Here is an 18,071-nt window from a genome sequence, read left to right as displayed (position 1 = left end):
GACCAAGACAGTTTTTTCAACAATCTTGAGAAACTAGATAGCCACATGAAGAAGGTGAGGTTGGATTCTTACACCATAAACAAAAATTTCTCAAAATGGATCAATGACTTAAACATAAGGGTTAAGGCTATAACACTCCTAGAAGAAAAGATGAGGGAAAATCTTCATGATATTGGGTTTGGTGATGATTTTTTGGATGTGATAGCAAAATTACAGGCAACAACAACAACCAAAACAGATAAATTGGACTTCATCAAAATTTAAAACTTTTGTACATCAAAGGATACTATCAAGTGAGTGAAAGGACAACTCACAAAATGGGAGAAATTACTTGCAAATCACATATCTGTTCAGAGATTAATATCTAGACTACATAAAATAAACTCATATGACTCACAAAAACAACAACAAAATAATCCAATTTAAAAAATGAGCAAAGAACTTGAATAGACGTTTCTCTGAAAAAGATACACAAATGACCAATAAGGACATTGAAAGATACTCAACATCATTAGTCATTAGGGAAATATAAATCAATACCACAAAGTTTTACAACTTCACACTCATTAAGATAAGATGACTATTATTAAAAGAAAGGAGGGCTTCCCTGGTGGCACAGTGGTTGAGAGTCTGCCTGCCGATGAGGGGATGCTGGTTCATGCCCCGGTCTGGGAAGATCCCACATGCTGCGGAGAGCTAGGCCCGTGAGCCATGGCCGCTGAGCCTGCACGTCCGGAGCCTTTGCTCCGCAAAGGGAGAGGCCACAATAGTGAGAGGCCCGCGTACCGCAAAAAAAAAAAAAAAAAAAAAAAAGAAAGGAAAACGTGTTGGTGAGGCTATGGAAAAAATATTACCCTTGTTCATTGCCACTGAGAATGTGAAATGATGCAGCCACTGTGGAAAACAGTATGACAGTTCTTCAAAAGTTAAACATAAAATTAGCATATGACCAACAATTTCTCACCTCTAGGTATATACCAGTAAGAGTTGAAAGCAGATACTCAAACAGATATTTGCACACCAATGCCCATAGAAGCATTAAAGAGCCAAAGGGTAGAAACAATCCAAATGCCCATCAATAGATGAATGGATAAGTAAAACGTGGTATATACATATAATGGGATATTATTCAGCCATAAAAGGTAATGAAGTACGGATACATGTTACAACATGTATGAATCTTGAAAACATTATGCTAAGTGAAATAAGCCGATAGAAAAGGACAAATATTGTATGATTCCACTTACATGAGGTACCTAGAATAGTCAAATTTATGCAGGAAGAAAGAATAGAGGTTACTAAGGGCTGGAGGTAAGGGAAAATGGGAAGTTATTGTTTAATGGGTTCAGGGTTTCTGTTTGGAAGAATGAAAAAGCTCTGGGAATGTATAGCAGTAATGGTAGCACAACAATGTGAATCTATGTTATGCCACTGAATTGTACACTTTAAAATGTTTATAATAGCAAATTTTATGTTATACATGTTTTACCACAATAAAAAAGATAATAACAGAGATTACCTATAATAATTTTCCAATGATTGTGAATGCTTAGGAAAAATACATAAATTTCTAGAAAAGTATTATTTGGTAGAACTTACTACACAAGTAATTAATAGTCTTGAATAGTCGTATAATTACTGAAGAAATCAAAACAAGCTTTAAACATATTACACAAGAAAATATCTGGACTAGACAGTTTTATGGGCAAAACTGTCACATTTTCAAGAAACATACCATCTCAATTTTGTACAAACATTTCCAGACAATAGAGACAAGAGAAAATATGTTCCAATTCATTGAGACTGAAACCATATGAAAACATTATTAGAAACAAATATTATAGACCCATTTCATTCACTCTATAAATCTTAAGCAAAATATTATTAGTAATTTTAATTCAAGAGAATATAAACAAGGTAACTTACCATAATCAAGTTGGATTTCCCATAAATATATTTTATGACGTTAAAAAAGAAAAATAAACTCTATGATCATCTCAATAGATTTTTAAAAAGTATCTGATAAAATTCAATCCCATTTATTATAAAATTCTTAGTTTGTGAGAGGACAATAACTTTCAATAATAGAAAAATATAGCTTTGCCAGTGTTTAAAATCAGTGTTTCCCTATGAGAAAATAAAATCTGTGTCCAAAATTATTGTACAAATATTCAAACAACCATTTACTCTCAGGCCAAATACAGTAAAGGGCAGCATAAATGATCTGACCTAAATTCCACATATGTTTTTTCTGTTTTGCCCTCTTCCCTCTCCATGTACTAGGTCCAATCTATTACCCAGTTATGACATTTTTTTCTTTTAAATCATTAGTCAGTTTAAATTGTCTTCCCTATCCTCGTATCTCAAGATCCTCAGGGCCTTCAGCCTAAGATATGTCCCTCCCTCCAGTAGCCCTCCATCCCTCTCAGTTAGTTTCCAACTGCTCTTCTCAAACCAACTCGTGTTTTAAAAAATACAACTTTCTTCTGATCTCTCCCAGCTCAAAAACCTAAAATTTAAACCTCTCCCCTTTAACTCATATATTAAGTTCAAACCCTTGTGTCCAGCTTTCAAAATCTCATTAAATGGCCCCACATTATCTGGTCAACATTATTTCCCACTACCCTCAAGTTCTGAAAGATTTCTCATCACCACATACACATATGTAGACTATGTCACAGCTTGTAAAAATAGATCTCCCACTCCAGTGGGAGGGAAGAGGCAAGAAGATAGAATGTTGCCAAACGGAACCTATGAATCCACATATGGAGAATTTTTAAAAGATAATAAAATACAAGCAATACCATAATATATATATGCAACATCATAGATGGTTGAGTATTTATTATACACCAGATATTCAGATAAGCATGTTTCATAGTAATAACAAAAAGCAGCTTCTCAGGTAATCTTTATAATAACTTTGTGAGTGAAGTCTCATAGTTCCCATTTTAAATATCAATAATTAAAACTCTGAAAAATTAAGTACTTATCTCAAGATCATACAGTTGTAATAAATAAAAGACTTGAGATTAAAACCTAGGTCCATCTAACACAGAGGCTGGCTTCTTTACTACCTATCCTATTGTGGAAGGGCTCTTGTCTTAACACTTTTAATGGTAAGAAGTGTTTTGAAAACTCAAAAAAGTTGGAGGCCATTGGAGAATATTTTTCTCAGTTTTATTCTTGCCCACTGCTATTTTCTGCACCTCAAATGTCCTCACGCTTGCTTTAAGTATCAAACTACAACCTACTCTCTAAGGCTCAACTTAAGGTCCAAACATCTCCAACACTCTCCCTACGGCAACCTGGCTTAATTTTTTTCTTCACCAAAACGCTATAGTATGAGGAAACTTGACCACAAATTCAATAATTTAATTCATTTTTATTGTTTTACCCCTCTTCATTTATATTCACTCAGCAAGGGAGAGGGTACTATAGTACCCAGGAACACTCATGTTTCTGAAAACTGATTATGTAAAACCCTGAGAATTTCCTGGAGATACATACATGTGCATTTGTGTATATGCATACATACATATAATATGCATATATGTATATTACATATGGGTGTGTGTGGTGTGTGTGTGATGTATCTATCCCCCAGATAATCCCATTATAAATACAAAAAAGGAAATAAAATCATATATATATATATACATATATTTCCAGACAATTTTTCAGTATAGAGACTAAAAGAAGAAAAACTTCTAAACTCATACATAGATGTGTATGTGTGATATCTATATATCTATATCTATATCAAATATTTAGTGTGAGTTTCATGGGAAAGTGAGGGGATTTTGAGTTGTTTGGACCCTCTATTTTGCTTTTCTCTGAAGACATTTACTGTGAATGCAAAATGGCAAAATTGAGCTTGATACTGTTAGATAGAATAATTGTAGGCATAGAAAGAAGATAAACTTCAGGAATAAAGAGTGAACACTGTAGGAGAGCATATATCACACAATGTAAGCATACATAAAAACTGGCATTTAAGAGAATATTTTCTTTCCTTTTGTGTATTTATTCTTTCCTCTAGTTTACCTTTAAACATAGTAAACTAGATTTTTCCAGTTTTAGGACATGTACAATTGATCTCCCCCTAACTTTATTTTATTTGCTGAAGCAGGGCTATGAGGTTTGAATGATAAACATTGAAAAGAGAAATCCCACTGAGTTATTTTTTTTTTCGTTCTATTATAAGTGAATAAAAATAATCTTTTGGGCGGGAGTGGGAGATTCCTGTCCTTGACCAGCTGGTTCATAAAGCAAATAGAAAAGATAAAATACAAAACAGAGAATGGTAACATAATAAATGCTTTTGCATCATACACTTTATATATATATAATCTGTTTAGTACCAAATGTAAACGCTGCAACAAATAATTAGTAGAACCTTCACTTTTTGATAAAAAGGTCACAATATAACATTATTTTTAACAATTGTTTAACTAAATAGACTATAAAAATATTTTTACTGTAGCCAAAGCATTAAAAACTATCTTCTAAGTAAATAAGCTTGTCAGTACAGCAGACTATATGTTACACTTTTCAACGCTCAACTTCTACATACCTTATTTTATTGACTATTAGTTTATAAAGTTTAAATTCAGTATTTAAGGTGGTTTCATCTCCAAACATTGAAAGAATTCCAAAATGCACTTGCTCACCAGTTTTAACTTTGAAGTGTCTATAACCTTCACAATAGCAATGGTTTTCTCTTTCTCCTTCATCATTTTCTTTTCCTTACACTTGCAAGCAATAACTGGGAGAGCTGTGCAGAAACTTCTAAGGTGAACTTTGGTTCTTCCTTGGACTTTAAGTCTAATCTGCTCTAGATTGTGATTGACAAAAGCTTGCTTGTTGGTGTTCTGTAGTCCTTTCAAGTTCCAACCAAGCACAGGGGGTTGTTAATATTTACTCAGTCCTTGTCTCTGAAATAGTCTTGAACTATAACAGTATACTGCGATTGTCAAACGCCACCAGCATTTACAGACACTTGATTGAAAAATACCCATCTATGATAAAAGAAATGAGTTACTGTGCACAACCACATCTCTGAAAGGGAGAGGTGAAACTAAGACTAAAGGGTAGAAATTACAGGGAGACAGATTTAAACTCAGAGGCTAAACAATCCTTTGGCTGGAATGTGACAGAGGATCGGATCAGGCTAAGGTCCCTTCAGATTCTAAGATTCTACAATTCTATGAAATGGCTTCCTTCTGAGGCTGCTAGCACAGCAGAGTGGGTAAGATTGTGCATTTGGTGTCATACAGGATTGGATACAAACCCCTCTCTTGACATTCACTAACTATACGAACTTGAGTGAGTTACTGAACTTCTCTAAGCCTCTTTCCTCATTTGTAAAATGATAATCCATAATAATAGTCTCTATCTCATATGTTTGTTGTGGTGATTAAATTTTCATGAAAAGTGTTTTGCACAATCCTTGTCACATAGCAAGTACCCAAGGCATAGTAGCTATTATTATTGTTGTTACCCTTATTGCTGCTGATTTTAGCCATTAAAAAATTTCCTAAATGGTAATGTATAATGGGAACAATTTTTTAAAATATTGTGTGTGAATTTTAAAGTATTTATTTCATATGTATTTGCTGAGCACCTATGATGTGCTAGACATTTGTGCTGGGTACTGAGAATAAAATAATGAACAGGTCACTCTTTTAGGCTTTAGGGACACAGCAGTGAACAAGACAGACAAGATCACCAGCTTCCAGGAGTTTACATTTTAAGGGTGGGAGCACACAATAAATAGGTAACTAAAATAAAACACAAGATAATTTTTGTAACTCTAATCCTAAGTGTCCCAGGGAATTAAATAAGATATTGATTTAGGAAGTGTGGGATGGGGTCTCCCAAATAGGGTGATTGTGGAAGACCTCTCTGACAAGTTGATATGGACTAAAGATCTGAGGCATAAAGAGATAGTCATGCAAAGATCTGGGACAAAATCATTCCAAGCCCAAAAAAGGAAATTCCATGGTCCTAAAATGATAATATGCATGTCATATTCAAGGAGTAGGAAGAAGGCTATCAAGACCAGAGCCTAAAGTTACAGGGAAGTGCTGACTATGGTAAAGGGTCCTGGTTATATTCTGAGGATTTCAGGAAGTTAACAGAATGCTCAGCAGTCAGAGAAACAGGATCTGAGTTTTGCTATGTGAAGATCGTTCTGGCTGCTGTGTGATCAACAGCCATACGGGGGAAAGAAGTAGCAGAGAGCTTAGTTCTGAAGTTCAAGTGAGAGATGATCATAGCCTGGAAAAGGGTTTTACTAGAAGAGCTGATAAGCTGTGAGATTCAGGAAATCTGGGATGCAGAGTAGGAGGGCATACTGGTAAATGTGGTTGTGTGGAAGTAAGAGAGAGAAGAAGAATTACTTTTTTTGGAGGGTGTTGGTTCTAGATGGATAAGGAGGGGGACAAAAACTTCTTTTCAGTCAGATTAGGTTTGAGATGTCTGTTGGAAGCACAAAAGATGTTAGGGTAGCAGTAAGACATACGAATCTAGCATTAGGGGAGACAGCTAGGCTGGAGAAGGGTTGAGATCACCAACAGAATGTATAGATATGTGAGAAAAGAGGACTGAAGTCTAAGCCTGGGAGCACTTTAGCATGTAGATGTCTATTAGAAGAGAAAGAACCAGTAAGGTGGGTGAAAAGCCAAAAAATATGGCGCTACAGAATCCCAGATAATACTTCAGGAAGGAGGGAGTGGTCAACCATGGCTACTGCCACAGAGAAACCAAGCCTGGTGAGAAAGGAGAATTTACTATTGGCTTCGGTACTCATTGGTTTTAAGAGCTCTTTTAGAATTGTAAGGGCAACAGCTGTATTGGAGAGTAGAGGATGGGAGGTAAGGAAATGGAAGCAGAGAGAGTTCTGAGGGGCAGGGAGTCAGGAAATGATGTGGTAGCTGGAGAGGAACTGCATTCAAAGGGAGTTGTTTGATTTGGTTTTATTTGGGGGGAATCTTAGTAAAGACAAGTGTAATGCTGATATTTATAATTCAATACATCAGAATAGACCGATGATATAGGAGGAGTTGCTACTTAGAGAGGGAGAGTGCTTGAGAAGGTAAGAATTTGTGAGATCTAGGACACAAGTAGTTGGGCTGGCTTCAGATTATGAGCTGGGACAATTCTATTCTAACAGAAGGGATGGCAGAGAAAATCAAAACAGATGCAGGTGGTCTTATAGAATTTGTGATGCAAAGCTAACAAGTAAGTTCTAACCTGATTGCATATATTTTCTCTCTGAAGTATGTTGTGAAAGAGAAATCAGCTAGAAAATGGAGAATGGATGGGGAATGGTGGAGATTTGAGAAGAGAAGAGAAAGTATAATGTTGTCTTAATTAATGAGAATTTTCACCAAGGAATAGCTGTAGTATTGTCTGGTAGTAGTGAAAGCCCCTATGAAATTTTGGTGATGTATTGGAGGTGAGTACTACGAGCAATGTGGTAAAATTTTATCCATTCAGCTACCCAGGTGAAGATGTGGAGGAGGATGAAAAATAAGTTTAATCAGGGTTGGGCTTTTGTTAGGAGAATAAAATGAAGAAAAATGGGTATATGCTAAGAGTGTTCGCAAGAGAAATGGTTATAGTACTTGACCAAGAATAGGTTAAGAAAGAAATTGTCAAAATGTCATAAGTGAGGGGCCGGGGCAGCCCACCCCACCCCCCCGTCCCCACTGCCTACGAGGGCCAGCGTGGGCTCTGGGTGAATGTGGCCATGGAGGGTTCTCCGGAATCAGGGCCCAGAGGTCCACAGGACCCAATCCCGGGCTTTGAAAAGAGCACAGCACATCTGGCACTGACCTGGAGCACAATGCCACGCTTCCCCCAGTGTCAGCTGGAGGACCCAGAGTACCGCCAGTTGGAGTACAAAGGTGAGCAGGGTAGGGCTGTATGCTGGGCACCACAGGGTGACCCACAGAGGCTGGTGTTCGGCCCGAACCAAAGGTTGGCCTCAGACAACCCGTCTGGTGGACTGCAGTTTGCCAACACATAACGAAGAAAAGATTGGTTCAAAGAGGGAAAAGGCTGACGGGACCCCCAACCCCGCACGACCACACCCCCGGCCACAGATGGTAGAGCAAATTACGCCCTGGATGGAGGGGCAGACGAACAGCGATCCAGCTCACCAAGCTGAGCTCTATGCAGCCCTGGCCTTGTCCTGCCCTTCCTGGAGGTCTCAGAGAGATAGAGACGGAGGAAGGAGAAGGGGGCCAGTTATTGCATACACCGGCTGCTTTCATTTTCCAAGGTGGAGGAAATCCTCACCATATTAATGGCATGGAAAAAAGAAAGAAGAAGTATCCAACGGCAGAGGAAAGAGTCCAATGGACCTGATTCTCTGCACAGAGAATGCTGAAGGTGACCCCCTCTGCCCCCAAAAGAAAACAGAACAAAACAGAACAAAACTCGTCAGGAAACTCAGTTTGATTGCAGGGTAGAAACTTCGTCGACACTACAGAAATCGGTTGCCTTTCTGTACATTCACAACAAACTATCTGAATGAGGAAGGAAGAAGAGAACCCTGTGGACAATGACGGTAACAACACAAAAAAAATACCTAGGAGTCCATCTAACCCATGACCTACAAGACCCGTAACTCAGAAAACTGGATGAGAGACATACCAATGAAAGAAAATGAAAATGATACACACAAAACATGGAAAGATAGGTGGTGCTCATGGATCGCAAAAGTCCGTCTTGTGGAAATGATTCCACACCCCCAAGGCAATCCAGAGATGCAATGCCATTCCTCTCAAAATACCCACGGATTTTCTCAGACAAGTACAACCAAGAATTCCAAAATGCGTCTGGAAACACAAAAGAACCTAGAGAGTGTCAATACGCTCTTCAGACAGAAGCACAGACTTTGGACTTCCCACACTGCCTGATTTCCAACTAGCCTGCCAACCTGCCATCATCAATACATCATGGTATAGGCACACAAGACATCCACATAGATCCATGGAGGAGAAAGGAGAGACCAGAAAGAAAGCCACGCTTAAGTGTCTATTCGTCTCTGACAAAGGAGGTGAGAAGGTCCCGTGGGGATATGATAGCCTGTGCAATGAATGGTGTTGGGGAAACAGGACCGCTCCATGCACAAGCATCACAATGCCACCTACAACAAGAAACTCACACCAAATCGACTACTGCAACATAAAACCTGAAGCCAGGCGAGGCCTAGAAGAAACCCATAGGTACTGCGTTCTTGGACCTCAGTCTTGGAATCATGTTTGTGGATTGGTGTCCCCAAGCAAGGGAAAGAGAAGCACAATAAACCCAGTTGGGGCTCCAGGTGACTGAAAAGGTTTTCAACAGCACAGGCAAGCGTATGCATGACAAAAGAGGCAGTGGATCGAATGTGCGAAAACACTGATTTGCAAATGTTGTATCTGAGAATGGCGATCATCTGGAAAACAGACTGAGAAGTCGCACAACACAAGCCTTTGAGACACAAAAACCCTAACCTGACGCTTAACCCTAATAATGTGTGTGTGTAATTATTTGCACTGATAGTTATTTTATACTCAATATACCTAGATTATGTATAATAAACATATTCTATATCAAAAAAGATGTCATGAGTGAGAAATAATAGCTATTGAGAAAAACAGTGGTAGAGTCAATTGATTTGGAGTCTCCACAAGCTTGAGCAATTGGTGAAGTAAGAACATTAGAGTAGGTGCACTGAAAAACAGAATGTAATGGTCAAAAAGTATGAAATAAAAATGTTATAGGATAGAGAAATACATAATAACAAGATCTAAGATATCATCATGTGAAGGGATCGCTGGATAGGAAGGAGAAAAATACCATTGACACCAAGGAGACTGAGAAACTGAGAGGTTAAGGTATTGATGAAAACACAGCTGATTTCACTGAATGTTTCTTGCACTTTGGGTCTTTTCAGTCCAATTTACAAAATTGTTGCAGTAAGAACGAATTGACAGTTGCCTAGTTCTCTTGGTCAAATAGAAATTGAGAGGTAACTTCTGCTTAATTATTCTGAGTCTAGTCACTAATCACTCAATGTTCATTTCTGGGTCAGAAATACCTGGGCTAAATTGATCTGTGAAAACCTTGAACTATTCCATTCAATCTGGGGAAATGTGAAGGACCACCACAAGTGGACCCTTAGCAGCTTCCAAGCTTTCCACCAACAGAAGTTAGAACATGATTTTTAATTAAGCCTATATGCAGTGGTCCTGGGATAAATCTACACTCAAGGTTTTCTGCTTAAGTCACAACAAAAGAACCCCAAAGTGACTAACAGCACAATCAGGAGACTGCCCCTAAGACTTTGCAATTTCTGTGAGAACTACAGAAAATATGTAAAATACTCAGCAACGTGCCTGTGACATAGTAGGTGAGACATTAAGAAAAATTATTATTATTGATAAATATCCTCACTTTTGAAGCTTACCATTATGGGCATCTGTTGTTTCAGCCTCTCTAGAATTCATTTACATTTATTTTGGTAACAACTCCTGCTCTCCTGGTTCTCACTCTTAACCTAGATAATTTGTTTTGTGGAGCTGCTTGATTCACAGCTCTAGCGTGGGCCCAAGACCCAGAAAAATTAGCTGACAGTTAGATATATGACAGAAATTGCTCCACAAGGAATTAGCCCAGAGATTGAACTGGAACTAAGCGGGAAAGGAAGCTCTCCTCTTAAGTTTTTAAGCTTGACTTAATGTATCCACCAGGATGCATTTGGTTATGACAATCAGAAAATCCTGACACAATTAGCTTATAAAATAAAGGAAAAAAATCTTACTTAATGTGTGAGATCCATAGGTAAAGAATTCTCCAGGGGCATATAAGCAGTATTTCTTTGCATTCCGTTTGGATTTTCCTCTCCCTTTGTTTCTTTAGTTTTTCCTCAGTTTATTTACCTTCTGGGCAATAAAATGACTACATAAGTCACATTGTCTTACAACATCATGGAGAGGCAAAACCTTCTCTTTCTTGGGTCTCCTTTAAAGGCTAAAGTAAATTCTAGAAGACCCCAGGAACCTGCTCAACTTGCCAGAATTGCAACACAAGCTCATTCTTAAAACAATCTCTGGCCAGGGAAACAGGGTCACCAGGGTTGGCTTAAATTAATCAGAAACTTCCTCTTCCTTGTGAAGGAGTGGATGTCTGAAAAAAAACTGGGTTAGCAAGGAAGAATTGTGTGCATAGCTAGGAATAAGCTGTGATAGTGTCTGCTCAACAGCTGAGAATAAGGCCAGTACAGAACAAAGGCAAAGTTATGGAGGGATGTTCACATACAATATTACTTAGGAATTTGTGGATGACATGAGCCAACAAATTCCTTTCATACTTAAGCCCCATATTAGCCAGGTTCTATCATCTACAACCAAAAGTTCACTAGCTAAAATGCTTACTCAAAGCATTCCTCTGAATCTAACAGGTCTTTATTTTTATCCACATGAACTATAAATATCCTTCAGAATTTCCTATCTCTGTCCTACCACCTATTCTTATACATTCTTTTTTTCTGACTTCTTGCCTTTTCTTATGTTGTTCTCTCAACTTGTTATACTTTGCTGCCTTCATGTCTATCTCTTAAAATCTTAACCTTCCTTTATAACTATATCTCAAATATCATCTTTTCCTAAAGCATTCCAAAAATATCTCAATTTCCCATGGTTTCTACTTTAGTCAAACTCCAGGGCAACTCTCTGACTAGCATTTAAAAAAATTATATATATATATATATATATATATATATATATATATATATGCCATCTACCAAGATTTAATATAAAAATAGCTTTGGCAATAAATATTTTCAATTATTCTCATAATGCAGAAGAAGAAAGTGAAATAAAGAGAAGTGACTTGCACAATACCTAGATGACAACTTGGGTTAATACCAAGATCCATATTCTTTCCCTCCCTGTCTCTCAGGTGTGCCTCACTGCACTGCTTCACTATCATGTTGCCTCTTGATATGTGAATTGTGTCTCACTCAACTTTTAGTTTCCTATAGTGCACGTATTGTGCTTTGCATATAATAACTATTGAATAAATATTTGGTCAGTTGAACTGCTTGGGGTTATATCTTGATCTTGATTTATCAATGATTATTGATTGGCCAACAGCAGATACTTCTTTATATAAGTACAAATAGGCCAGTAGTATCTATCTTTTACATTCTGTATATCAAAAGCAAATTCCCAATACTCACTGTCACCAGTTTGCATGGAATAAGCAATCTATGCAACCTCTACAAAACAAGTAAGATAATTTGACAAAGAGAATGTTTCAATATACAATTTCAATGAAATAAGTACCACATACAAGGAAGAGAAGATTGCAGGAAATTAATATCATTTCCTCAGACCCAGAAGTTGAATACTAGTTAAGAAAATAGTAACCTCATGCTGTTGAATTAGATGGGGAAACTTAGCATTAATAACATTTATATAGATAATTTGTTAGATTTCCTATAAATATGCTGCTTAAAACCTGAAGAGAGAAGAGGTAGAAAGAATTGTCACTTCATTCTAAAAAACGAACGAACAAACAGGCAAAAAACAAACAAAAAAAATCCACCAAAAAAACCTTCAAAAAAAACCTAGATTTTAAACCTCATTTGATCTTTGTCTAATAGTGGTATTAATGACTTGTTATAAAGTGGAGGTCCTTTGTACGAGAGAAAAGGAGGAAAGAGATAATTCTCCTTTTTGTAGTCTATTTGGGAATTAATAAAGAAAAGAGGGATGCTTTGTCTAATTTTTTTCTTAAAGTTTTAAATTTAAAATGTCCATTGTTAATATTAATACAACTTAGCCCACTGATTTACTGATGAACAGTATCTAGTCAGAATTCACTTTCTTTAAATGAAATGTTTAACAATTAAATCACAATCTTTCATATTTTTTCTCATGTTTTCTCAAAGGTCTAAAACCATAAACAAACCAACAACAACCCTTCAAACTGTATAGAAAGAGCTTGCACACCCTTTACAGATTCATTTCTAGAGATTAATAAATGAACAATGAGAAGGCAACAGTAATCAAATAGGAGATAAGATAACTCTTCACTGCATATTATTCCAGGAATTTGTGATTTCAACACAGAAATCTGTCTACATGCCTTAAAGTAGTGTGAGGCTCTTCTACCTTTCTTCAGTTCATCTTTAACCTTTGGTTATTGGCTCAGAAGTAAAGTTATATTTTTGTTGTTATAATATTTTCTTTCCTCTATAAGGTGTAGAGCCTCTGAATCTGATAGCTGTTAGTCATGGTAAAATAGTTAAAATTTAGCCATGAACTTATGAGGGTATTATGATATGTTGTGCTTCACACGGAAATCTGAAGATTTCACAGAAAATGCTATAGCAGACTAGATATATAGTTAGATGGTGTTTATAGAGATTAGGTAGGTAAGTAGATAGATAGATAGACAGATAGAATAGTACACGTCCTATTATCTTCCTCAATAAAATTATGTATCTTTTTTCTGCCCCAATAAATATTTTTTAATATTTATCTATCTTGTACCTGTTTCAAAAGTGCAGAAGAAAACACCACTTATTAATCAAATGAAATTTCTTGTTTTATCATCATATGCTATTATTGATTTTAATCTCATTGACCTCCTCAGGTCTGGAAACACTTACTGTTCTTTGCATTAGCAGAGGAGAGTCTGTTCCTTCCTCTTTAAAACTCGATTCCATACCGATTATATCCTCAATAACGTCCTCCATCTAGCAAAATATAATACATTTAGAATATTGTGCATAATGATAAAAGTTGCACGTCAGTCTGAGTTCAGAGAGAAAAATTTTATCAATCTTTAAAAGTTTTTTTAGAATATTTAGATTATATGTGTATCAAAACGCAGAATATTTTAGAACTTAAAATGAAGTAATCCTGCCACTCTGATCTGTGTTGCTTTTCCTTGCATTAGCTTACGCCAGCTGGCAGGTGATGGCTGGGCAAATCACCCTGGGTTAGCCCTTTGGAAATTAGTATCTGCATAAATAGAGTGATTATCATGAATACCTTGAGCCAGAGCTCATATACTTAGCTTGTAGAGAGATGACTTCCTACAAACTTTATTTTTCTTTTAAAATGTTTTGATAGGGGGCTTCCCTGGTGGCGCAGCGGTTGAGAGTCCGCCTGCCGATGCAGGGGACATGGGTTCGTGCCCCGGTCCGGGAAGATCCCACATGCCGCGGAGCGGCTGGGCCCGTGAGCCATGGCCGCTGAGCCTGCACGTCCGGAGCCTGTGCTCCACAACGGGAGAGGCCACAACAGTGAGAGGCCCGCGTACCACAAAAAAATAAAAACAAACACACACACACATACACACACACGTGGCCATTGGGTACCATATTCCAGAGTGTGGCTCTAGGCCCTGTTCTGGACTTTAGATGTTATTCCATGTGCACTGAGAGATCTCTAAAGGATCTAGGAAAATAAATATACATATTTTCTTTCTTTTGGTTAGTCCACTTTCTGAAAGTTTTCAAGTATATTATTGATTGTTACCAAACTCAAATTTTAATTTCATGACATTTTTCTTATTACTACTCCACCACTAAATGGACAACAAATTTGTATTGAACAGATGTGAAGAAAACCTGAGGGAAGAAGGATGCTAAACACATTTCATGGTAAGTGGTTTACTTTGGAGTATTTCTGATAGTTTCAATAAAAATTACACATGTCATTTGTCCCTTTTCTTTCTGAAAACTTACATCATAAATTACTCAGTCTCCTGCATCTCTCATTTTTTCCTCTTACCTATAAACATACTCAGGTTTCTTCTATTCCAGAAGGAAACCCTTCTTTCCTACATGTCAAAGTTCATCCTCCTTGGAGACTCTACTTTTGCCTCTAACACTTCTATCCATAATTTCTGTCATCCACCTACATGACTATCTTTTCCCCTAATTTGTTGGAGTTGCTGTCTCTTCCATTATTCTAAATTGACTTTAAAATCTAAACCAAAACTTTGCTTCACAGCTTCCAGGAATCTTCATAATTAATCACCTTGGAATCCAGTTGCTACTTTAAGAAAGACAACAAACACATCATTTTATATCAGATGAAACAGAATGAACAGATTAGACAAAAGAAGAATTACAAATTAGCAGAATAAGCATCCTCAAAGTGATAAATGAAGATGATGAAATACAAAGGAAGAACACAATATTTTTACTAAAATAAAAATGGAAATAATAGTTATGGAAAGAATGAGGCTCAAGGACAAAGGAAAAGATTATAAGCAAAGGTCTACAAAAGACTAAGAATCAAGCTTTTCAACAACCCTGGGTGCAAGAAAACAATGGGATAACATTTGAAGTGTTAAAGGTAAAGAATTTTGAACCTAGACATTTATAACCAATAAAATATCCTTTAAGTGTGTGCATGAAATAAAGCTTTTTTAGACATAAAAACTCAGAAGTTTTAGGGCAAAAAGACATTCGGAAAACACTCTTTCAGGAAGTACACTAGTCAGATAATAAATAAAACTATGAAATCAATACAAAATATAAGAATGAGGAAGTAACAGTAAAATGTTTGTGGTCTAAATAAGAAGAATGTATGTGTGTGTATTCATTCTAAAAATATCAATTCAGAAAGATAGGTGAGAACAAGAAGGAGAAGACCATACTCAGATAGACTTTTACTTAAGGGTATGACATAGATATTGTTAAACAATGACATAGATAAAGAAGAAATATAGCTATGTGTCTTAAGTTAGGTGTAACCAAAAAGAGAGAGAGAGAAATTTAACCTACCCAATAGAGGATAGAAAAAAAGATGGTAAATAAGGAAACAGAAAGCATAGTAATTAAAAAAAAACGTGAAAAAAGGTAAGTATTAAATCCTAATGGTAAAGTAATTACAAGAATGTAAATGAGTTAACATAGTGCTCAAGAAATTATCATTCAAATTGGATTTTTCAAAGGTATTGTAATACTTTGTCTATAAGGGACACATTTAAAATAAAACAATAGAGAAAGCAGAAAATAAAGTGCAAAGATGAACCACAAAAATGACCAAAAGGAAAGCAACAGTAGCAATGTTAATATTAGACCATATAAAATTCAAGATCAAATGTTAAAGCAAAAATAATAAAAAAATAATACCAAGTAACCATGAAACCTAAAAAAACGAAAAATAAAAACCTAAAAAACTCTGTAGCAACAGCTGTCAGAAATCTATGAAAAATAAACTCAATTGTAGTTGAATATTTTAGCTCACCACTCTCAAAGTCAGAAATCTGAATTTAGCCTTCTCTTCACCTATTCTCTAGGCCATGCCTGGGTCCTATCACCTTCTAGTCTATACCACTCCATTTCTGAAATTTTAAATTCAATTATCTCACTCATCAAATGCAATATTCCATTTAGATCCAATTTAGATCCCCTATGGCAAATCAACTGAACAATTTTCATTATGACTCTCTATGCTTTTACCCTATTATCTTTCTGCCCAACCACCCCTAACTCCCCAGGAGTTGTCTCTCTCTACTTCCTGTTAACTCTTAATTCAAAGTAGAATGGTTCTTGCTCACCATCTTACTGAAATTCCTTTTGTTGCTATTTTCTTTGACTGCTTGACTGATAAATTCAATAGATATTTATCAGTCCTTATTTTACTAGACTCAGTCACTACATTTGAGTGTGTGGGTCATTTCCTCCTTCTTTAAACAGGTTCCTTCAGTGGTACCACACTAGTTATCTTTTTACTTTACCTTTACAGTCCTTTTCCTCTGACCACCCCTTAAATGTGGGTGATCTCCTCAATCCCACCCTTCGTTTCCTACTCTCCTCATTGTTTTCATGTTCTTCAGGAGCTTTCTTCCTCATTCAAATTTTCAAGTACTACCCATAGGCTGACAACTCTTAAATCTCTTCCTCTAGTCTAGATTACTCCTCCTCAAGACAAACTTGGATATCTAGCTGTCACCAGCATCTCCACGTTGTGGTCTCACAGATACCTCAGTTCTAACATGTTCTAATATAAGGCCTCATCATCTCTCATTGTACTATAGAAATAACCTCCCCACTGGTTGCTCCCTCCCTCCAGGTTTCTTTTTCTACATAGTTGACAGAGTGATATTAAAGTCAAATCTGATTATGTCGCCCTAGCCCTTACATTTAAGCCTTTCAAGGATTTGAAATTACTTAACATGGAGCACCAGCCTTTCTGTGATTTGTCTATTACCTGCTTCTCTAGTGTGACCTTTTGTCATCACCTCATGCTGTTTCCTATTCTTTGCTCATGCTATCTTACTTGGCTAAATTGCCCCACTAGCCATTTTCCTCTAAGTCTACTTGACATACTTCTGAAGCAGAACAGCACTTCTGCACTTCTACATATACCATAGCCTTTTCTACATAATAGTATAAGTATTTGCTTCCTTTTTTTTCTCTTCCCTTCAACTTAGAGTTCTTGTAGAGTACAGAGGATAAGAAAAACAAGACAAGGAATAATTAAACTATAGCATGTGCTGTAAAAATGCTATGATAAGAGCAATTTTTATCCACATGGTATAGGTGTTACTATGAAAACTCAGAGAATAGGCACCTAATCCACACAGAATACCCCCAGGGAAAGAAGAAACCTGAGACGAATTTTGAAGAGTCAGTCAGAATTATCCAGATAAATGGAGATTGAATGAGTAGTTGGTAAAGAAAGGATATAAGGAAGAACCTGGCCACTGTGAAAATCACTAGTGAACCATATGGCTGAAGAACACAGTACCATGCAGATGTGTAATGATAAGTCTGGGTAGGGTAGCAAGGGTTAAGTGTGGAAGAGTCGTGAGTACAAATTTGAATTTTATCTTGGAAAGACCCATGCTATAAAATGCTTATTTGACTTTATAACTGATTGTCTTGGAGCGCTTTAATCACCTAATTACTCCTAATTCCAACCCCTAAATCCTAAATCTATGGATGCTCTCATAGATTTCTTCTGTGGTAGCTATGATTTCTGGGGTCTTTGAATTAATGAAATGTTCCGTGATGTCACAGGAGGACAAGCATAGAAGAAAGA

The 18,071-nt window shown here is 36.6% G+C and overlaps 1 protein-coding gene across 3 annotated transcripts in view; it reads right to left on the bottom strand.

Annotated features, from left to right (window-relative positions):
- TFEC (transcription factor EC) overlaps positions 1–18,071 on the bottom strand; it is a 151,727-nt gene that overhangs the window by 19,136 nt on the left and 114,520 nt on the right. The window contains exon 3 of one of the 3 annotated variants that reach the window (XM_060156008.1): positions 13,676–13,762. The exons of 1 other annotated variant lie outside the window; for it this stretch is intronic. In XM_060156008.1, the coding sequence (XP_060011991.1) occupies positions 13,676–13,762 (87 nt within the window). Of the gene's footprint in view, positions 1–4,673; positions 4,740–13,675; positions 13,763–18,071 lie in introns of those variants that run through there. One more of the 3 variants, XM_060156010.1, reaches the window with a different exon arrangement.

This window comes from Lagenorhynchus albirostris, chromosome 8, assembly GCF_949774975.1.
Source record: "Lagenorhynchus albirostris chromosome 8, mLagAlb1.1, whole genome shotgun sequence".
NCBI lineage: Eukaryota > Metazoa > Chordata > Mammalia > Artiodactyla > Delphinidae > Lagenorhynchus > Lagenorhynchus albirostris.
This window is presented reverse-complemented; position numbering and strand designations above follow the sequence as displayed.